We start from the raw sequence: 17,721 nt of genomic DNA, 5'->3' as shown, positions 1-17,721 counted from the left end.
CATACTTCATACAAAATGATAAAAAGGGGTTGTGTTAAATTACCCCTACGGTCTAGAAGCACAGATTAAAAAATCAGGCTTTTTTTTTTATCAGTGAGTTAAAGTTGAACTTAGTGTTTTTACCTGTCACCACCAGAGTCTGCAGCAGTGGGGAATAGCAAGGTTGTGTCCAAATAAGGAAACGGGGACAGTGTGTGATAGAAGGAGATTACATGAAGATGTATGAGGAGGTGAGATGGAAAAGGGAGGTTGTGGCTTGCTGGTTGAAACAGTCTGAGAATCAAAGACACCACAGTACGCCACCACCTGAGCATTACTATTGGATTGCAACACTGTCTTCTGACTTTATGACCACACTACTAAGCTGCATCATTTAGACAGTGGTCACTGTGTCAGCTGTGAGATAGTTATTTCCATCCCTTGTATGGACTGCCTCTGTGCAGTTATCAATTGATCTGCCTCCCAGTGAGCGCTGTTAGATGTTGGCAGGTTAAAGGGAATGACTGTTGGGGCAAAGAAGTCTGCTGGGGAACTTTTGGGGTTGTTTTAAGAAAGAGCAAAAACAGAGATATTTGCATTTTGTGGTCCCTCTCAAAAATTGTAGCAAATAACATAAAAATGTTTCTGTGATTCTATGCTTAATGCATCAGCCTTATAAATAATCTTCCTGTGTGGTTAATAATGGATTAGAGAGGCTTCAGATGGATATTTTGATGAATAGATTGTGCTTGCTAATACCATTTAAGAAGTGTGAAGATACAGGGTAAGTTGTTTTTTTCGGCCAAACATTTCTCACATTATCAATTGAGGAATGACACAGATATTGAAAGCAAATGCATACTTTAAATGAGTTAAAGTATTCTAAACTTTTTCAACTCTGGAGGGTGACCAATGTATCAGCAGGCTGATATTATCTAATTGCCAGTCTGTTGGTATCTGTTTTTATAACAGTTGCTAAATGAAAAATGAAAATGAAATCAAGACATAGGAGAAACACCCTTCAACCATGTTGAGTGTTAGCGTTGCATAGTTTGTCCACCAGAGGGCACTGCACCCTCCCTGTTTGTATCGCAAAACTCTGCCACAAACACAACAAGCAGCTAACCTGAACAGAGTCGAGTAACACAAAGGGTAAATCAATATCTACACATAATGAATTTTATGGAAATCTGTTCACGTGTTTGAAAAAATAAAATCAGTGGATATTTTGAAACATATTGGACCAAGTTTTGATATGATGGACCAAGTTTTCACAGGCTTTGTTCGCCTTGTGCCGCGTGACTCCTTCAGACTCCTTTTGTTCATGATTCAGCAATAATGATGCAATAATGATGCAATAATGATGTAGAACACGAATGCGGATTAGTAATTTATCAATGAGGAAATTTGTACAAGAAGCACATTTCCATTAGTGTAATATATCATTACTCTGCTGCTGATCTCTGAAAGTAAGCCTCATTAGGTGAACCTCTGTCATCATGACTGAATGATAGACATTTTCTGGCTGCTGCGTGAGCTGCTGCTTCATTGTGAGCTGATGACAGATGAAGCTCTTTGTGTTTAGACCCTTCACCCGCGCAGAGGCTCTGTCATCCTGTGGGTTTGGACTGACAGGAATATAAAAGTAGTTATCTTTTTGACATACTCACAGGCTTGACTTGTTGGGGTTTTAAACAGATGGGTGCAGTGGGTGTAAAAGAGCTGCTATCACAAATCCCTTAACCACTTTTGCCTAATATGACCCCAGCACAACAACACAGTGTAACTCGGACATGACTCGAATCGTACAATTTTCTTGCCTTTACAAAGTAATATCTGAACTGGAAACAGATGCATCAGCCTTTTTGCTTTGTGTTTATTGCCAACCTGATGTTTTAGTAAAACAAGCAAACAAATAAAAACAGTATGATTTTTATTTTACTAATTGTAGCCTTAGACATCAGCAGCCCTCTTTAGCTAGTTCTTTGTATAAGATAATGTCGGAAACATGCAATCAAACCTTCGAGGATGAGGAGGAAGTTTTTCTTTTACAAAGCCTGCACAGCTGCAGAGGAACACGTGCATCCAAAGTACTCTTAACTGAAAACCTCTGTTTAGGACGCCCCCCGCCCTTTTTCTTTTTCTTTTTAATTGATCTGCTCTGAACGTGAGTCATGTGTAATGACATCCAGCTGGAGGTTGCTGCGGGGCAATGGAGAATGCACTCAAAGACTATTTAGAGATGCCTGTTCACCTTTCTTAGCAGCCCTTTCACTCTTAGATGGATGGGACCATTGAACATTTTTTTAAACAGTGTGTGTGGTCTTTGTAGACCAAAAAAGACACAGCTTTACCTGTGTGTGGGCGTGTTTTTAATCTTGTCTAGTGGGTTGGCCCTTGGTATTCACATAACAATACAAAAATGCTTTCTTTTTTTCTTTCCTAACTCTACTGCCATAAATCCCCTCTGTTGTCCTTTTTTTAGATTGTCCTTTCAAAAATGAGGACAGCCCTTGATCCTCAGTCATTATGTGACCGTCCCTATAGTCGTGACCCTGTGTGCTATTGTCCAGAACCTTTCTTGGGCAATGCTTGGTACTAATGTGTGTCATTGGGTAGCTTGCTATCTGTGCATCTGGCTGCAGGAACAGCTGTTTGTCCTGGGTGGTTTTGGCATGTGACAGTGCGGTCCAGGGTCAAACCTCGTGTCACATTGTTCTGACCTAGTGTACTTCTGCGGTGGCCTGGTTACAGCTTGGACGACCGGCTTGAGAGTGTGCTAACTGCATGGTTGTGGTCTAAGGGAGGCAGCGGTAGATTTAACATAGCAGGGAAAGAGATGGAAGGATGGGTTTTGGTGCAGCTGAAACCAGTGATCATGGGTGATCTATAAATGGGCATGTCTCTGTTTAGCGCCTAAATGGATAACAGAAATCTTCACTGAACCACAACAGTGGAGTCTCCTGCTGAGTAACTAGTGCTTCTAAGTCAGCAAAGGACAGAAAATAGATTGAATGCGCCATAATTAAGGCTTGCTTAATATGCAGAAGTTTGGAGTTGCACAAACTCTGCAGTGGCATTGTTTTAGCAATGCGCTGGCCTTCATAGAGACTAGCCAAATGCTCTGAAGTGAAGTTTGTTGAATATGAATCTAATATCCTTTTTGTGTGTTTCTCTCTCTCTTCTCTGCAGTGGAACCAGCAGACCTCTTGAAGATTTTAGATTTTCACAGTTTACCCGAAGGTGTTACGAAAACAACGGGATTGTGCTCACATAGAAGGTCATCACAAGGACCCGATGTGGCTTACAGAGTATCCAAAGATGCCCAGCTCAGTGCCCCCACCAAACAGCTGTACCCAGGTGAGTATATGACTCAAGGAACTTTTCATGCTGCACATGTTCAACTAAGAAGTAATTTAAGAACTTGCAATGAAGAATTTCTCCTCTTTCAAACATGAAACACATAACACTATAATAACGCCAAATCACATCAGCAATCACCTCAAGGTGCTCTATATCGTAACGCAAACACCCTACAATTATAGAGAGAAAACCCCTACAATCAGACAACCCCCTATGAGCAAACACTCGGTGACAGTGAGAAGGAAAAACTCCTTTTTAGCAGGAAGAAACCTTTTTCTGCTTAAAGACATTTTCCCAGGTTTTAAAGTTAAAGTCTTGCCATCTGTTTGGCTTTCATGACCTTTAATCCTACTTCACATTAAACTCCAAATATAATGTTTCAACTTGGCTGGATAGCATTTTGCATTTGCTCCCGTCTAGCCTGTTTCTTTCTCCCCCTCCAGGTTCGCAGTTTTGTCCGTTAGCATAAGCTGATAATTTATCTCGACTCTACCTTTAACTTGTAGGTTTTAAAATGGCTGTGCCTGCTGTTTAATCTTTAAGTCCCCTGCAAACATGTTGACATCTTGCTAATGCATGTCCAAGTGCATCTGTATTTTTTATTGAAACAAATTGCCTACCACGTGTGGACACTTTTAGCAAATGTTGGTAAAAGAACGATAATGAAAGTGCACATCAGATGCATTGCCCTGTAATATTTAATGTCGCAGCAGGAGGAGCTGGGTGATGAAAAAGCAGCGAAAATATGGTTGGTGGATGGGAGGGAAGCCTGGGGTTCCACTTTTCTGTGTTCTATCATGCTGACGTGGCTTTGAGTTACTGCTATATACTGTGCTGCAGTGCTTCTTTCCTTTCTCCCCTCCCTCTCCAGCACTCTTTCCTTGCTCTTCTCCCTCCTTCTCTCATTTTTTCCCTCAAGCGTCATCACTTCTCCCTCTATCATTTCTCCTAGACTGCTTCTGCCTCGCAGTGTTTTCTTCCTTTGTCTTTGCTGTATATATTTTTTTTTCCCATAAAACATAAATTACAAAAACCCACAGTTTCATGACCCAGACAACCAATTTCTGAAAATGATTGTGATTGTTGCCTTTCCTTTGGCTTACGGATATAAAAAGCCGGTGAGGTCTAGATATAGCAACGAGAGAGAAATAATATCCCTTCCTGTGCGCTAAGCTTCCACAAAGTTTAGATTGGATGGCAACTCCATTCATGGTCTTCTAAGATGCTACATTGGCCTTGGTGGATCTTTGATCCGTGGCATAACTCTTCCTAGGGGCTTAATGTAGAGCTGCAAGGCTCCTGTGGCCTGCATGCCCTTACATGCCCTCCAATCAAACAAATACTGTTCAGTTTGATGCTTTATGACAGCATGTCCCCATATGAGTCTCTGTTTAGACATACATGCTGTAATTACACACATGCTACGCTGGATCATCCAAAATAACAGTCTATATAAAACAAACCAACTGGAGGAATTCACAACAGGCACCGCACAGTCTTAAGGTGCAAACAGACTAACTAGCTGTCTTTGGCTCGAAGGCTTTAAAATTCACTCGCAGTGTTTGTGATGTGGCCCTCTCTTGCCTTTATGGTACAAGAACATAGAGCTAATATATTCCAGAAGGCAGTTGAGGTCATTTTATCCAGTTCTTTTTCCCCTCTTTAACTAAGTTTGCTACTTTAGTCTGGAGGTACAGTTTGAGTTATGACTTCAGTCTGGAGGTACAGTTTGCTTTAATTATTGAAAAGGTACAAAAAAGTCACATATAGAAAATAAAGGCATACAAATACACTTGTTTTGCTTTACAATAATGGTATTGAAACAAAAGCACAGTAGCACCGACTAAGATCACACCGCCTTGTGACCCCATAGCCACAGACAGCTTGTGATGATGTGTTGGAAAAGAGCAAGTGCAGACATGCACTCATTAGGCAAACATGTGGAAGCGATGATTCATTTGAAACTTCTGAGGCACTCTGAACAGAAGAGACCTTTCTTACCTTTATTAAGTGAAGGAGCTGGGAAGAAACTGGGCAATAAAACTGCCTCTCTCTTAAACTACAACCCATCAAGAACAAATAAGCATCTGAGAATTCATTGCAATGAAAATTGCAGTAAATCCCAATCTGGCCATTTTAATTTTGTCCATTTGGAACATTTTTTTCTTTACCTTCTGCGTATGTTGTGCGCCATCATAAACAATAGCCATCAAACACCAAAGGAAGAAAGACTCAGCAAATCCTACGTTCTCTGAATGGGGTTAGCTGTTACTTAGCCTGCAAACCTGTGGTCACAACTGCTGTAGCTAGACGGCACCGACCACAGCAGATGGCCAGGGGCTTCTGCTACAGCTTAACTCACAAGCTGTAAAAGCAATCATGGTTCTGTTGTGTGCCAGCATCCCTCAAGAGTGATATGTTGCATTCAGTGCCACATGCTACATATATAGTGGCATTTAATTTCAAGCAAAACTAGGTTGTAATCGTGTTTACTACTATTTATTTGGAAGATTTTGTAGAATTCATGGATGGACAATTAATTCTCCATGAGAAACAGGGAGTCTGCTGTGGAGAGCTGCACAAATAAGCCTATAAAGAGTTTATAGAATAACTCCAAGCTCATTGGTGTGGCCGTCCACAACAGTCATAGTTTCTCATGTGGGCCCTTGGGAAAATTGCCTATCTCAGACTTAGATGTACAACATGATCTTTGAGGGCAAGTTTAATGACTCCAGAGTAAGACAGTAATAACATGTCATATCACAGCTAAAACATTTCTTTTATTATTAGTGTTTTCTTAAGTTGTACAGTGGGAGCTGTTTACATTAGAGCCACTTACTGTTATGTTAAGTCGCTTCACTGTTTCTTCCTATTGCTAGGTGCACTCCTTTGCAAACAGACAGCTTTGCAAGGCAGTTGTTTTCTCTGCAGCAATATGCAGTCCCACAGGAATGCAGCTTGTCTCATACAGAAGAAGAGAGTTGGACACAGTGATAACTGAATGACCAATTACAGGACACAAAGCTTTCTACCCCATTACCTGCCTGTATGCACTCTAACAGATGGCAGACATCATCAGAGAAAGTGCCGCCATAACCGGGTCCCATGCTGACGTTTTGTGCATTCCCTGAGGCTCTGTAAGTTTTGTTGAGGAAGAATACTCAGGTGTACACGTCACATACCTGTAGCATGATATCACAGGACAAGACATTCCCTCTGCCCTCTCCAACGTGACGAATAAAAGATAGCTACAAACTCTTCAGCAAAATCTGGAGTAAAATGCTGGATTTAGTCTGGCTAGCTGGAGGCGTCTTTGAGTTTCCCGTTCCCAGACCTTTTTTGGCCTGACACTGGTGGCTGAGATGCCAGCGTAAACTCTCGGGACTGTTGGCACCCCAGCCTTTCCATTCCTACCATGTTGGCACAGACACACACTGACAACACGAACACACACGAGGTATGAGGTATCTCTCATCTGGTGGCCTGGAGCAGCAGGTTGAGAAACACATTCTGGTGGAGGGGTGGGGTGGGTAGATTTTCTCATGCTGGGGTTGGGTCGTTATAGTCCCAGCAGGGCAGATACAGTAGGACGATGCTTTGCAATTTGCTGCTTACACTCCACAGAACACCCACTCATTTTCCCGTGTGCTCTGGTTTCCCTTCACCCCTTAGCTGACCCTTCACTTCTGAACAAACAGCCTTCACCAAACCACTGCTGAATCACTGTCTGAGTGTCTGACGTGGCTATTGTGCAAGACAGATGCAGCACTAAATTTCCTTAATTGTGTTTCTTTCTTCTGGTATTTCCCACTTGCATTGTTTACATCACAGTGCTTTAATTTCATGTTCACTATGCAACCAGCCAAAGATTTGTGGATCTGTCTTCCTTACAAAACGCTAACATCTCAGGAGCTATTTTTTGAAGAGCTGCCTTCCTGTTGCTTGTCTGTGTTCTGTCTCTCCTTTTTCTCTGCTTTACACCGTCCCGCTGAAGCATCTGTCAATTAAAGCAATGTTTTTCATATGATGCCAAGCAGAATTCCTGAGGGAGCTCACTGCCAAGGCATGTGCTCTCCGCATGATGCGATCTGATGCCTAGCGTTTAATGAAGGAATGATAGAAAAAGGCAGGAAGACAAGACAGGAAGGCAAACAGACATCCAGATGCTGACAAGGCTGAAGGCCGATGAAAAGAAAGAAGAAAGCGAACGGGTGGTGGTAGCAAAATTCAGAATCGGTTGACTACCAAGTAGAAATGACATAAGTATACGAGGATCTGCTGAAACAAATATTCTGAGCTAAGGTGGCGGTGTGGATCTGAAGGACACTGCAAGGCAGATTGCTTCGTCCTTAAATAAGCTATTCATTTTCGTGTTTGCTGTGTGCTCATGTGACCACCAGAGGTCGCCTGTGTAAACAGCAACTTCTTAAAACCCATGAAAACTGCTTTGCAGTTGAAGGTTAGACTAAAAAATTGGCTTCTCTTCTCTTCTCTTCTCTTCTCTAACCCGACCAGCATTCCCACTGAGGTCCTCTTTTTTTTCTCCACATTGTCTGATTGGCTAGTATTACCAAAGTTTCCCCAGTTTAGTTTAGCAGTGTCTTCATATTCTGAATATGGTGGCTGGGTAAGGGGCTTTACCAGCGTAGCCACTGTAGCCACAAACCCTGCCTTTCTTTTCCGGTTGTCTGGAAATCTCTGCTCCACACATGCTAAAGACTGGAGATTACTACTGGAATTCAAGTGCTTATGTTCAGTATAATCCAGATAACAGTGGTGGCTTTAATATACTCTGGTTGCCTCCTGTTCTGAAAGGTCATCTGTGTTCCCAAATGTAGTCAGACCTCTGCATTAGCACTATCTGGGAAGCAACAGTCTGCACAGACAGTTGGCAAGCCTCCTCCTTTTTGGAGGTCCTAAGAACACCCCACTACAGGAATTTGTCTGGCAGATGTTTTCCACACTGAAGCAAAATGGAGGAACTTGTGAGGCTTCTCAAAGGAGCTGAGCAGACGGAGGCCAACACATCCTCTTTATATATTTTTCTGTGTTTAAATACCACTATACTGCTGGTATTTCCATTTCCAGGCAATGTGTCTTTCATTATTTCTGCTGTAAAAATGTGTTGCTCCTCTCCAGCCCTTCATTGGTGTCTCGGCGTCTGCTAGACCCATCAGCTGTGGCAGAGGAGAGAAGCGGAGAGGAGTTTGAAGGATAGTTTGACGAAGTCTCTGGGAATCACATGCTTTTGTCATTAATGCTTTTCACTCTGCGCTGCGCTGGAATCGATCCACTTTTTTTCCTCCCGCTAACTTTCGTTTTACCGGCCAACCCGTTCAGATGAATCCTATCCGGTTATATTTTGGGCACTCAAAAATTTCTGGTGTTTCCGTTTGGTGCGCAAAACCAAATCTTTGATTCCACCAATTTAAATGATATTTGTTAGTTTTTGTTCGATTTCCATTAGAAGCATCAGTAAAAAATAACCACAGTCCCTTTAGACATCAAAGAACGCAGTCGGTCTCCTAAAATAACACAACGACTACAACCTTGCAAAAGGAAACCTCATACTTCATTCCTCTTACAATGATGAATGGTTACGGCTGCTTATAAGTCTCCAAAAAAAAAATGTTTTTCCCTTTCTATCCAACCCACCATTTGTCCTGCCAGGTGATGTCTTCCCTGAGGACTTTTCCATCATGGCCACAGTGAAGCCTAAGAAGGGCAGCCAGTCCTTCCTGTTGTCTCTGTACAATGAACAGGGCATCCAGCAGCTTGGTCTAGAAGTGGGCCGCTCTCCAGTCTTCCTGTATGAGGACCACACAGGCAGACCCAGCCCTGAGGACTACCCCCTCTTCAGAGGAGTCAACCTAGCCGACGGAAAGTAAGTGCAGTCTTTCACCTCACTTGTACAAAACGCTTAAAAAGAGTGTCAGGCTCTACTTTTAAAACAATTTTAAAACATTCTATTAGAGTGGACCCTCACGACGATGGTAGGCTTTGACAGCAGTTTTGTTTAATTTTAGAAGTTTGGAAGAAACTTTTTGTCACTCTCAACCTTAAGTGTCATTGACTGCGTAACCTCTCTACGCTCACTAACAACTAGGATTTGAGATTGTATTTCACTTTGGAAGACAGAGATGGATAGATTCGAATTCAAATGGACAAACACAAAAAGAGGCCTGTAATCCAGTAAGTGTGTGAATTGACTGTACCTCCCATTCCAGGTGGCATCGAGTGGCCATCAGCGTGCACAAGCAGACCATCACCCTCATTCTGGACTGTAAAAAGAAGACCACACAGAAGTTACTCCGAAGTCCCCAACCAGTCATTGATACCAAAGGAATTATAGTGTTTGGAACAAGAATACTTGATGAAGAAGTCTTTGAGGTAGGCGTTAAACTCTAACTTGTAATCCGAGCTTTGTATATAGTATAATTTGGCAAATTTGATGGGTCATTTGGGACTGTTTGCTTCATGGACTGCTGGCTTGCCATTTATTCCAGGTTCAAATTAGCTTCAGCTTTTGCTGTTTTCATGTTGAAAGGCTGTATGAAAATGAAAAAACAAAACAAACAAACAGTGCCTTTAAACAGAAGATTTAGGCCCATTTCTATATAATCAGACTCGTCCTTTTTAATTACAGCACAGACACATGTGGCTGTGGTGCCAATGGTGGTCATCCCCAGTCCCCAATTCTTTTGAAATACTGCTCGAAATTGGGGACTGCGGGAGAGGCCGCATCCTCTATAGAGATATTTGGCTTGCCCTAGTCCACCAGCATCTGATCCTTCTGCCACCCACCCTTTCACACGCACACAATCGTAAATCAGACTTAATTTAAGGTACCACATATCCCACGTCATCCGCAAAAGAACTTTGTGTCCTGCAGTTCCCTTCTGCTGCCAGCTGTGCTGCATTTGCTTGCTGCTCAGTTCATCCTCTTTTGCTGTTTTAAAGTGTTGCCTTATTGTAGCTAAATCTATAATCAAGCTGTTATAGTTCTCTTTGCGGCTTCACGTCTGGATTCTTTGTTTAAAAGGGCTATGACACTTCGCTTTACAGAGGTTTTTCCACAGGCAGCTACTTGTTTCAGTTATTAGAATAAGAGCTTTATTCCTTCCACCCTTTCTCTTCTGTTTATGCTTAATAAAGATAGGGAGTCAAAAGATGTATGATAATCTGACTGGTGAGAAGAAGCTTTTTGTGCTTTATAATACCTGCAAGTCCCTGATATGGCTCAAAAAGTGTTTGTGCACTATGAATTCATTTGGACAGGTCCTGTAAGAGAGCTTTTGTTGGGTTCCTGTAACAAGTTTTTGTCTGAATATGTGTGTCTATTAAACCTGACCCCTGTGTTTGTGAGGAACACAGACACACACACAGACACACCAAAATATTCTGAGAGGCACAAGGAATAGTGTTGTCTTTGTCCCTTTGGAGTTGTGCTTGTTTAAAAGAGGGGATTAGTCTGCGAGGCCAAAGCCCTCAATAATAATTAGTAACAGAGGCTGACTGATGTGACTGATCCTTAGCCAGCTGACCTTTAACCTTACTGTTACTCAGCCATATCAGATGAAGAGAAAGAAATATGACATCACTTCCCTAGGCACTGTTGCTAAAGTTTCCCTGAAAGCCATGGACAAAATTATAGCCTTGTAAACAAAATCAAGTTTCTAAGTAAGAGACTTATCTGCAAAATGAACTCTACATATGAAGCTTTTTATCCAGTGTTGTGGGGAAAATGTGGTTCATGAGGGAAAAAGGGAAGGATGCCAATTTTACTGGAGCACAAATAAAGATATCGTGTCATCTGTTTATATGTCTGCATTCTGTGTTACAGCCATTATTTCCCCTCTTCAGCCTATTAGCTCAGAGCTGCCAAAAAGATGACGGCATTTATCCGTTTGTAACTCTGCTCTACTTCTATTATTTGCCCCTAGCATACAAATCAGGAGATCGGGGTGATAGTGGAACAATTAAATCTTAGCCAGCTATTATAGCGGCAGTAACAGTTCAGTAGTTACCGTGGGAACGGACAGATATTTTGTGGGAGATGTTTAAAGCCCCCCCTGCTGTGCGTCTGCCAGTTAGGAGACAGGACAGGCTCCAGTGCTGCAGAAAATGGAAAATATGCCACATAGTTTCCAAATTATGCTCAGGTTGCACTCCTTTTCCTCCCATTACTCTCTTTGTAGTTTAGTCTGATCCCGTGTTGACTTTTGCCAGAGCTGGTTACCCCTGAGAGCTGGTAAGTGTGAAAACACAAAATAACATATGTGATTTCACTGTCGGACCTTTTACATTAGAGTCTGGGGATTTCCAGGTCAATTTCTTCAGAAAACTGCAAACCTTTTGTTTTTATTTTTTGCACGATACTTAAAAAGAAAACATAATTGCTGGTAATTACTGATTCATAAGAGATTTTAAAAATGACATACTTAATGGGTCCTAAAGGGAAAGTAAAACCCCGAATCACATTTACATATTTTCCTTCTTGCCTGTATTGCCTCTTAATCCATTTCACTTGTTTTGGAGAGAAAAACATGAAGTGAAAAGATTAGGATTTATCACACTGTTAAATCAGAGTGATTGGTGATTGGTGCTATACTTCTTTTTTTAGTGGAGCCTTACCTTTGCATACAGTAGTAAGAAGAAAAGCAGTACTTATATGCTTAGGTGGTTTGTGGTTTGGTTTCTGACAAGGTTTTTGTGGTCACAAAGAAACTGTCTGCCCTCTTGCACCACTCTATTTTAGTTGCTTGGTTAAGGGTGCTGTGTTTGCACTTGTGCCAATAAAAAGTGTGAAGGGAATTAAAAAGATTTTTAGGTGTGCAAGTAAGCAAACCTTTCTTTGGAACCAGGTACAGTAATCGGTGCTGTTGCAAACTAATTGTAATCTTTTGTTTTTTCCTTTTATCTCTATGATTGTTGTTTGAATGCTATCAATTGCCATTATTCAGTATAAGCTGCTTTATATCATAGGTTAAAGACCCTACAATATTAATGGGAAAACCCTAACAACCACATGACCCTCCTATGAGCAAGCACTTGGCAACAGTGAGAAGGAAAAACTCTCTTTTAACAGGAAGAAACCTCCTGGAGAACCAGGCTCAGGGAGGGCCGGCCATGTGTCGTGGTACAGTCTTTCACTGGCAAACACATCCAGCCAACAAAAATGAGGAGAAGTGATAACTAAGATCTTGGCAAAAGCAAAGTTACATTGACTGCCAGTTATAATAAAAGCCAACCAGTGGACAGAAATATCTTCTTGAAGTTTTCACTTGTTTTGAGATGATGACCATGGATCAGTAGAGCTACTCCTCATACACTGAAATGCGGAAGTGCAAGCATAAAGTTATGTGTGTTTAAAGCAGATTTAATGTAAAATGAATGTAATAAAAATGACTATACTCATTTTATCCATTAATTTGAAAGCAAGTCAAAGATCGCCTTGATTGTTGAAATATTGTTTACGCTGACCGGAGTCACCCCTGAGATCATCATTTTGTGGTTTAAATCTGCTTAAGAGTGCTTTCTACAGCTATGGTCTTCTCATTAGGATTAACAGTTCTTTGATTCAATGAACAAACTCCCTGAAACAGCAAATGAGAGTGTAGCCTGTGTAGCATTTAGCTTGGTTGACATAGCTAGCTAACATGAGGTCTTTTAGAAACTGGTTTACTCTCATACCCTTACATTCTCTTCCTCATATTTGTTAATTTCGATTAAACCTTCACTTATTTTCTGTTATATGTTTAGCTCCGGAAAATATTCACACAACAGTTAAAGCAAGGTGCCCTTTTATGTTTGGGAATGCAACCTGGAATGCTGACCCCTGCTGGTCTTTGCAAAATCTTCACAAAAGTGGTAGACTGGTCATTCTAAGAGAATCAACCAACATTAGATTAAGCTGTTTTGAAAACTATCAAATTAACATTAACATAACAAAAATGCAATATAAAGAGTAGCTAAATCACCTTAAAGGGTACTTCTCTGACAGATATACCTGTGGGTACAGATTAGATATTATTGTTTCTCTGTTTGGATGCATTTCTAGTGTCTCTTCATCTCTGTAAAGTAAAAAAAAAAAGTCTGCATGAAAGACTCCAGATTCTAAATGTACCCCTGATTTCCTTGTTCAATGTTGTTTCAAGCTGAGTTTGCCAAGAACAATCAGAGATAATTTAATACCCATCCCTTAGTTGTAAGTAGCATTCAGTGAAATGGCGACCTGTGGTTGGTCTGAGGTAACCTAAGTGGGACAGATGAACCACTTGGCCCCACTCAGAGGTAATCCACAGGGGAAAGCGGTTGAATTGAAGCAACTGAGGTGGAGATGTGCAAACACAGCACTTCTTGTCTGGCCAAAAGCACAGACAGCAGCTTCCATGAATGTGGACAATGATATGGTGGAGTCTTTATCACAGAAAGATATATTCGGCCTGTTCGACAGTTATAGGGGAAGACATCAGAGGGAAGTTTTGAGTGTAAAGAAAACAAAATAATGTTCTGAAATGAGAAGGGCTGGAGGAGAGGGGGAGGTGTGGGTACAGGAGCCAAAAATGTTGGGTCATTCGCTGGAAAGAATGAGGAGTTCTCTCCCCAGCTGATGTCAGTCTTGGAACAGGAGCCGCACCACATGACATCATCCAGAGGTTTCCTTGGTATCCGCTGATAGGCTGTCCCAAGAGCGAATGGGAGGGTGAGTGATAAGTTTGGTAGGATAGGTAACAAAACAGAAGATGATTACGCTTTAGATATACAGAAATAAAGGATTAACGATGAAATGAATAGGGAGGGTTAAAAGTAACAGGGTAAGACTAAGGGAGCAGGGGAATGGGTCTGGAAGCCTTCAGTCGGAGTGGAAAGAAGCAAGTTGCGGGGCCCCTGTAGAGCAGATAGAGCCAGGAAAAACGAATAAAAAAATGCAACACATGAGCTTGATGCTCATAATGAGCTTTAATATTGTCATGGCCTGATGGGTTTTTACACATCCTGTTTTCCCATCTTCACCTCAGGACTTTCCTCCATTTTTTCCCGCCAACATCTTTATTGTTCACATGTTTCAGTCATCTAAGGTAAAGATTTGACAGAATGAGTGATATTTGCAGCAGACTTTCCAATCTCCCAATACACTTTGAACCCTTTGTCACTCAGTTTTCATCGGTCGGTTTGAGTGACTTTGCCAGACCTTGGCTTGGCTCCTGTGTTATTATTTTTTTCTCAGTAAATAGCTTCAGTAGCTTTAGTAAAAGCATTTCAGTCTGTGGCTCTACTGTTAAAAATGTACGTGACCTCAGATTTCCATTGGGTGTCAGAAAGCAGTAGCAGTTTGTTCAGTTTTTCTAATGCGTGGATAATGGCCTCTCTTCTTTTGCCCCATTAGTGGAGGCCAAGAAATTTGATGCCCTGCTTGGGTCTCCATGACTGCTTTGTATAAAAAAAATTATAAGTGAAAATTTAGGTTCTTCCACAAAGAAAAGAAAGGGGGGAAAAGGAGATCCGGCTTCAAGTGGACAATAAAAGTGGTACACATAGTAATTAATCAGAGCATTACAAAAGTGTGTCTCTCATTTACACTGCTCATATATTATACAGGACTTCCTAATTTACCAATGTTATAGAAACTTAAAAAAAAAAGTAGCCCCAATCTTGTGTGTGTATGTGTGTGTGTGTGTGTGTGTGTGTGTGCATTTTCCCCCCTACTAAATATAATTCACTAGTATAGTGTGTGCTGGGTCATTTTTTCTGTTAGGTTGACTGTAACACAGTCAGAATTTAATGCAGAGTTTCGCCCCGGGCTGTCTTTGCTCTACAGAACTCCAAATGAGGGATGAGGGATTGTACGACGTGTTTCACCATGTGATCCAGGGACCAGTGTTTCTGGATAGATCGTCTCAAATGATCTCAAGGTCTCAAATAACCCTGAATTGCAATGTAGGGAGCCCTCAAATCCCCTGTTCAGAAGTGTGATGGCAAATTAGCCCTTGAGTGCAGACACTGAGAAGGCCACAAACATGGCTGATCAACATATAGCTCAGAGAAAGTTCTGTAACTACATTCCTAAATCCAATTCACTCATCTTACACTCTGCTTTCTGAATTCAAATGTATTCTGCCACAGTATAAATCCTTAATCCAAAGACGCCATGATGTTCAGTTTATATTGAAAATATTTCTATGAGATGCTGACTGATCATCATGATCATTTACAAGTGAGAAGCTAGTGGCGCTGTCAGTCTTTTTTTTACATTTACATCTTTCTAATGGCATTTCAATTCAATTCGATAAAATTTTATTTATATAGCGCCAAATCACACCAAAAGTCACTGCAAGGTACTTTATACTGTAAGTAAAGACCCTGGAATAAAACAGAGAAATCCCCAACAATCAGATGACCCCCTATGAGCGCACACTTGGTGACAGTGGGAAGGAGAAACTCCCTTTTAACAGGAAGAAACCTCCAGCAAAACCTATTTTTGTTTAAACTTTCCCAGGTTTTAAACCTATAGTCTTGGAAGCAGGCTATAGATTTCCCAAACTGGTTGCGGCAGATGCAACCAGTTGCAGCAGATGCAACCAGTTTGGGTGAGGGGTGGGCATAAATGGAGAGGGCACATATATCATGCAAACTCCAATGAAATGCAATGCAATGGACAAAACCCAGCCCCTAAATATATGATAAAGTTTAATCAGCACTTGAAAACAGTTCCATCAGAAAGCTTTAGCTAATAAAAAACTCAGTGTATGATGCTGAAAGTCCTTACTGAAAGTTTAATTCACCCAATCACACAAGTACTTATATACCTAACATTACACTGTGATGGCAACTGTGGATTGAACCACCAACCTTCTAATTAGTAGACAACTGTACTCCTTAAGCCACAGCTGTCTTTGCCTTTACTGTGGAAAAGGGTTGTGGTTAGTGATATAACTTTAAACCCCAAGTATATGGACCTGGATCCTCGAAGCCACTTGCTCCACATACTTGTGTCTTCACGTGCTTCTTTGCATTATCTTGTCCAAGGTATACATCCTGCTTCATTGAAAAAGCACACTACTCTGTACATTCTAGGCCAGACATCACTACCCTTGGGATAGATGGAATTTCCACGGATAATTAAGATTTTCCTTAACTCATGTCAAAAGTTGATATTTCACTCCCTTTTTTTCTCCGTGTTATTCCTTTACTGTGTCAGCAAACCGTGAAGTGTGCCCTCAGCACTTTTTAATGTAGATTTCAGCAAATGCCCGAGCCAAACGCCCTCCTAGGTGAGTGAAGCGGTTTCAGCTATCCCAAAAGAACAGGAAATGGGAATATGCCTTCCCGCAATCCATAGAGATGTGGGATTAAAGTCTTATGTGCAGTGAGTGTCGCAGGGGCTGGGAAACGAAGGGTTAGAGTGACACGGGACATTCAGAGGGAATCAAAAACTGGTCAGCGACAATGAGGTGGGGGAATGGTTACTGTAGGGGGCTGTGTTGTGGATAAGTGGGGCCGGCAGACAGACATGTTGCTGTTGGCAGCAGCGCTGAGGACTGAGATTGGACTAGAGTCTGGAGGGGAAAGTGGATGAAAATTCAATTGATGTCTGACGACGGTTTACATTTATGCATTTTGCTTTAGTTTTCTGCACGTGTGCGTGTCTACACATATACTTCTATACCTACATGTGCGTGGTTATGTGACTTTCTATGCATGTGTCCTTTCTGATTTATTTCCCCAGCGCAGCGAGCTGACCTCTGCAGCTTGTTGTTTGGTTTTTGTGGTCAGGTTGGACAATGCCCAGACGCTGGGGCTGCATGTGAGTGCGCCGGTGTGGGCTGGCAGTGACACCAACGCTTGGCTTGGAGCTCGGGGGTGACTGTGTAAATATGTTGGGAAAGTAGCACTCCTTAAACTGCAGCAAGACCTCCAAGAGTTACATTCTGCTCTTTGGGGGCCACCTACTCATTTTCCTATGCTGACATCTGATCGTAAAAATGATGAAAACTCACCTAGAGCTTTTCTTCTTTTGACTGCTGCCTTTGTCTCCTGTGAGGTTTAGAAGGTAAAAAGAACCATTATCAGATGTCCCCGTGGATATGTGAACATAATGAGCGTTGGTTTGTGCTGTGTATTTCGTGGTACGCTGCTCTAAGCTCGAGAAGGTGCAGATTTCATGAGACACAGTGCCTGCCCCTCCCTCCACCAGCAGGGCGGGGGGAGTTGCCTTAGGACCTTCCTCTAATCAAAATGCACCTTTTTTGGTCTATGCTCACCTAATGCTTTAAGTATGTCTCTGTGTGTGCAAGTAAAATGAAAAAGACGGAAGAAGAATATGTGCCCATTGGTAACTGTCCACTTTTAACCTCCAAACATAGCCACGTTTACTCC

General features: G+C 41.7%; 1 protein-coding gene across 3 annotated transcripts in view; it reads left to right on the top strand.

Annotated features, from left to right (window-relative positions):
* Positions 1-17,721, top strand: part of col5a1 (procollagen, type V, alpha 1) — a 74,643-nt gene that overhangs the window by 12,291 nt on the left and 44,631 nt on the right. For all 3 annotated transcript variants that reach the window (XM_084935658.1, XM_084935657.1, XM_084935656.1), the window contains exons 2-4: positions 3,172-3,339; positions 9,013-9,226; positions 9,570-9,732. In XM_084935658.1, the coding sequence (XP_084791784.1) occupies positions 3,172-3,339; positions 9,013-9,226; positions 9,570-9,732 (545 nt within the window). The remainder of the gene's footprint in view (positions 1-3,171; positions 3,340-9,012; positions 9,227-9,569; positions 9,733-17,721) is intronic.

This window comes from Perissodus microlepis, chromosome 7 (genome assembly GCF_051167445.1).
Source record: "Perissodus microlepis isolate ML-2025 ecotype Zambia chromosome 7, ASM5116744v1, whole genome shotgun sequence".
Classification (NCBI taxonomy): domain Eukaryota; kingdom Metazoa; phylum Chordata; class Actinopteri; order Cichliformes; family Cichlidae; genus Perissodus; species Perissodus microlepis.
The sequence above is the reverse complement of the archived record's forward strand: the minus strand, read 5'-3'. Positions and strand labels throughout refer to the sequence as shown.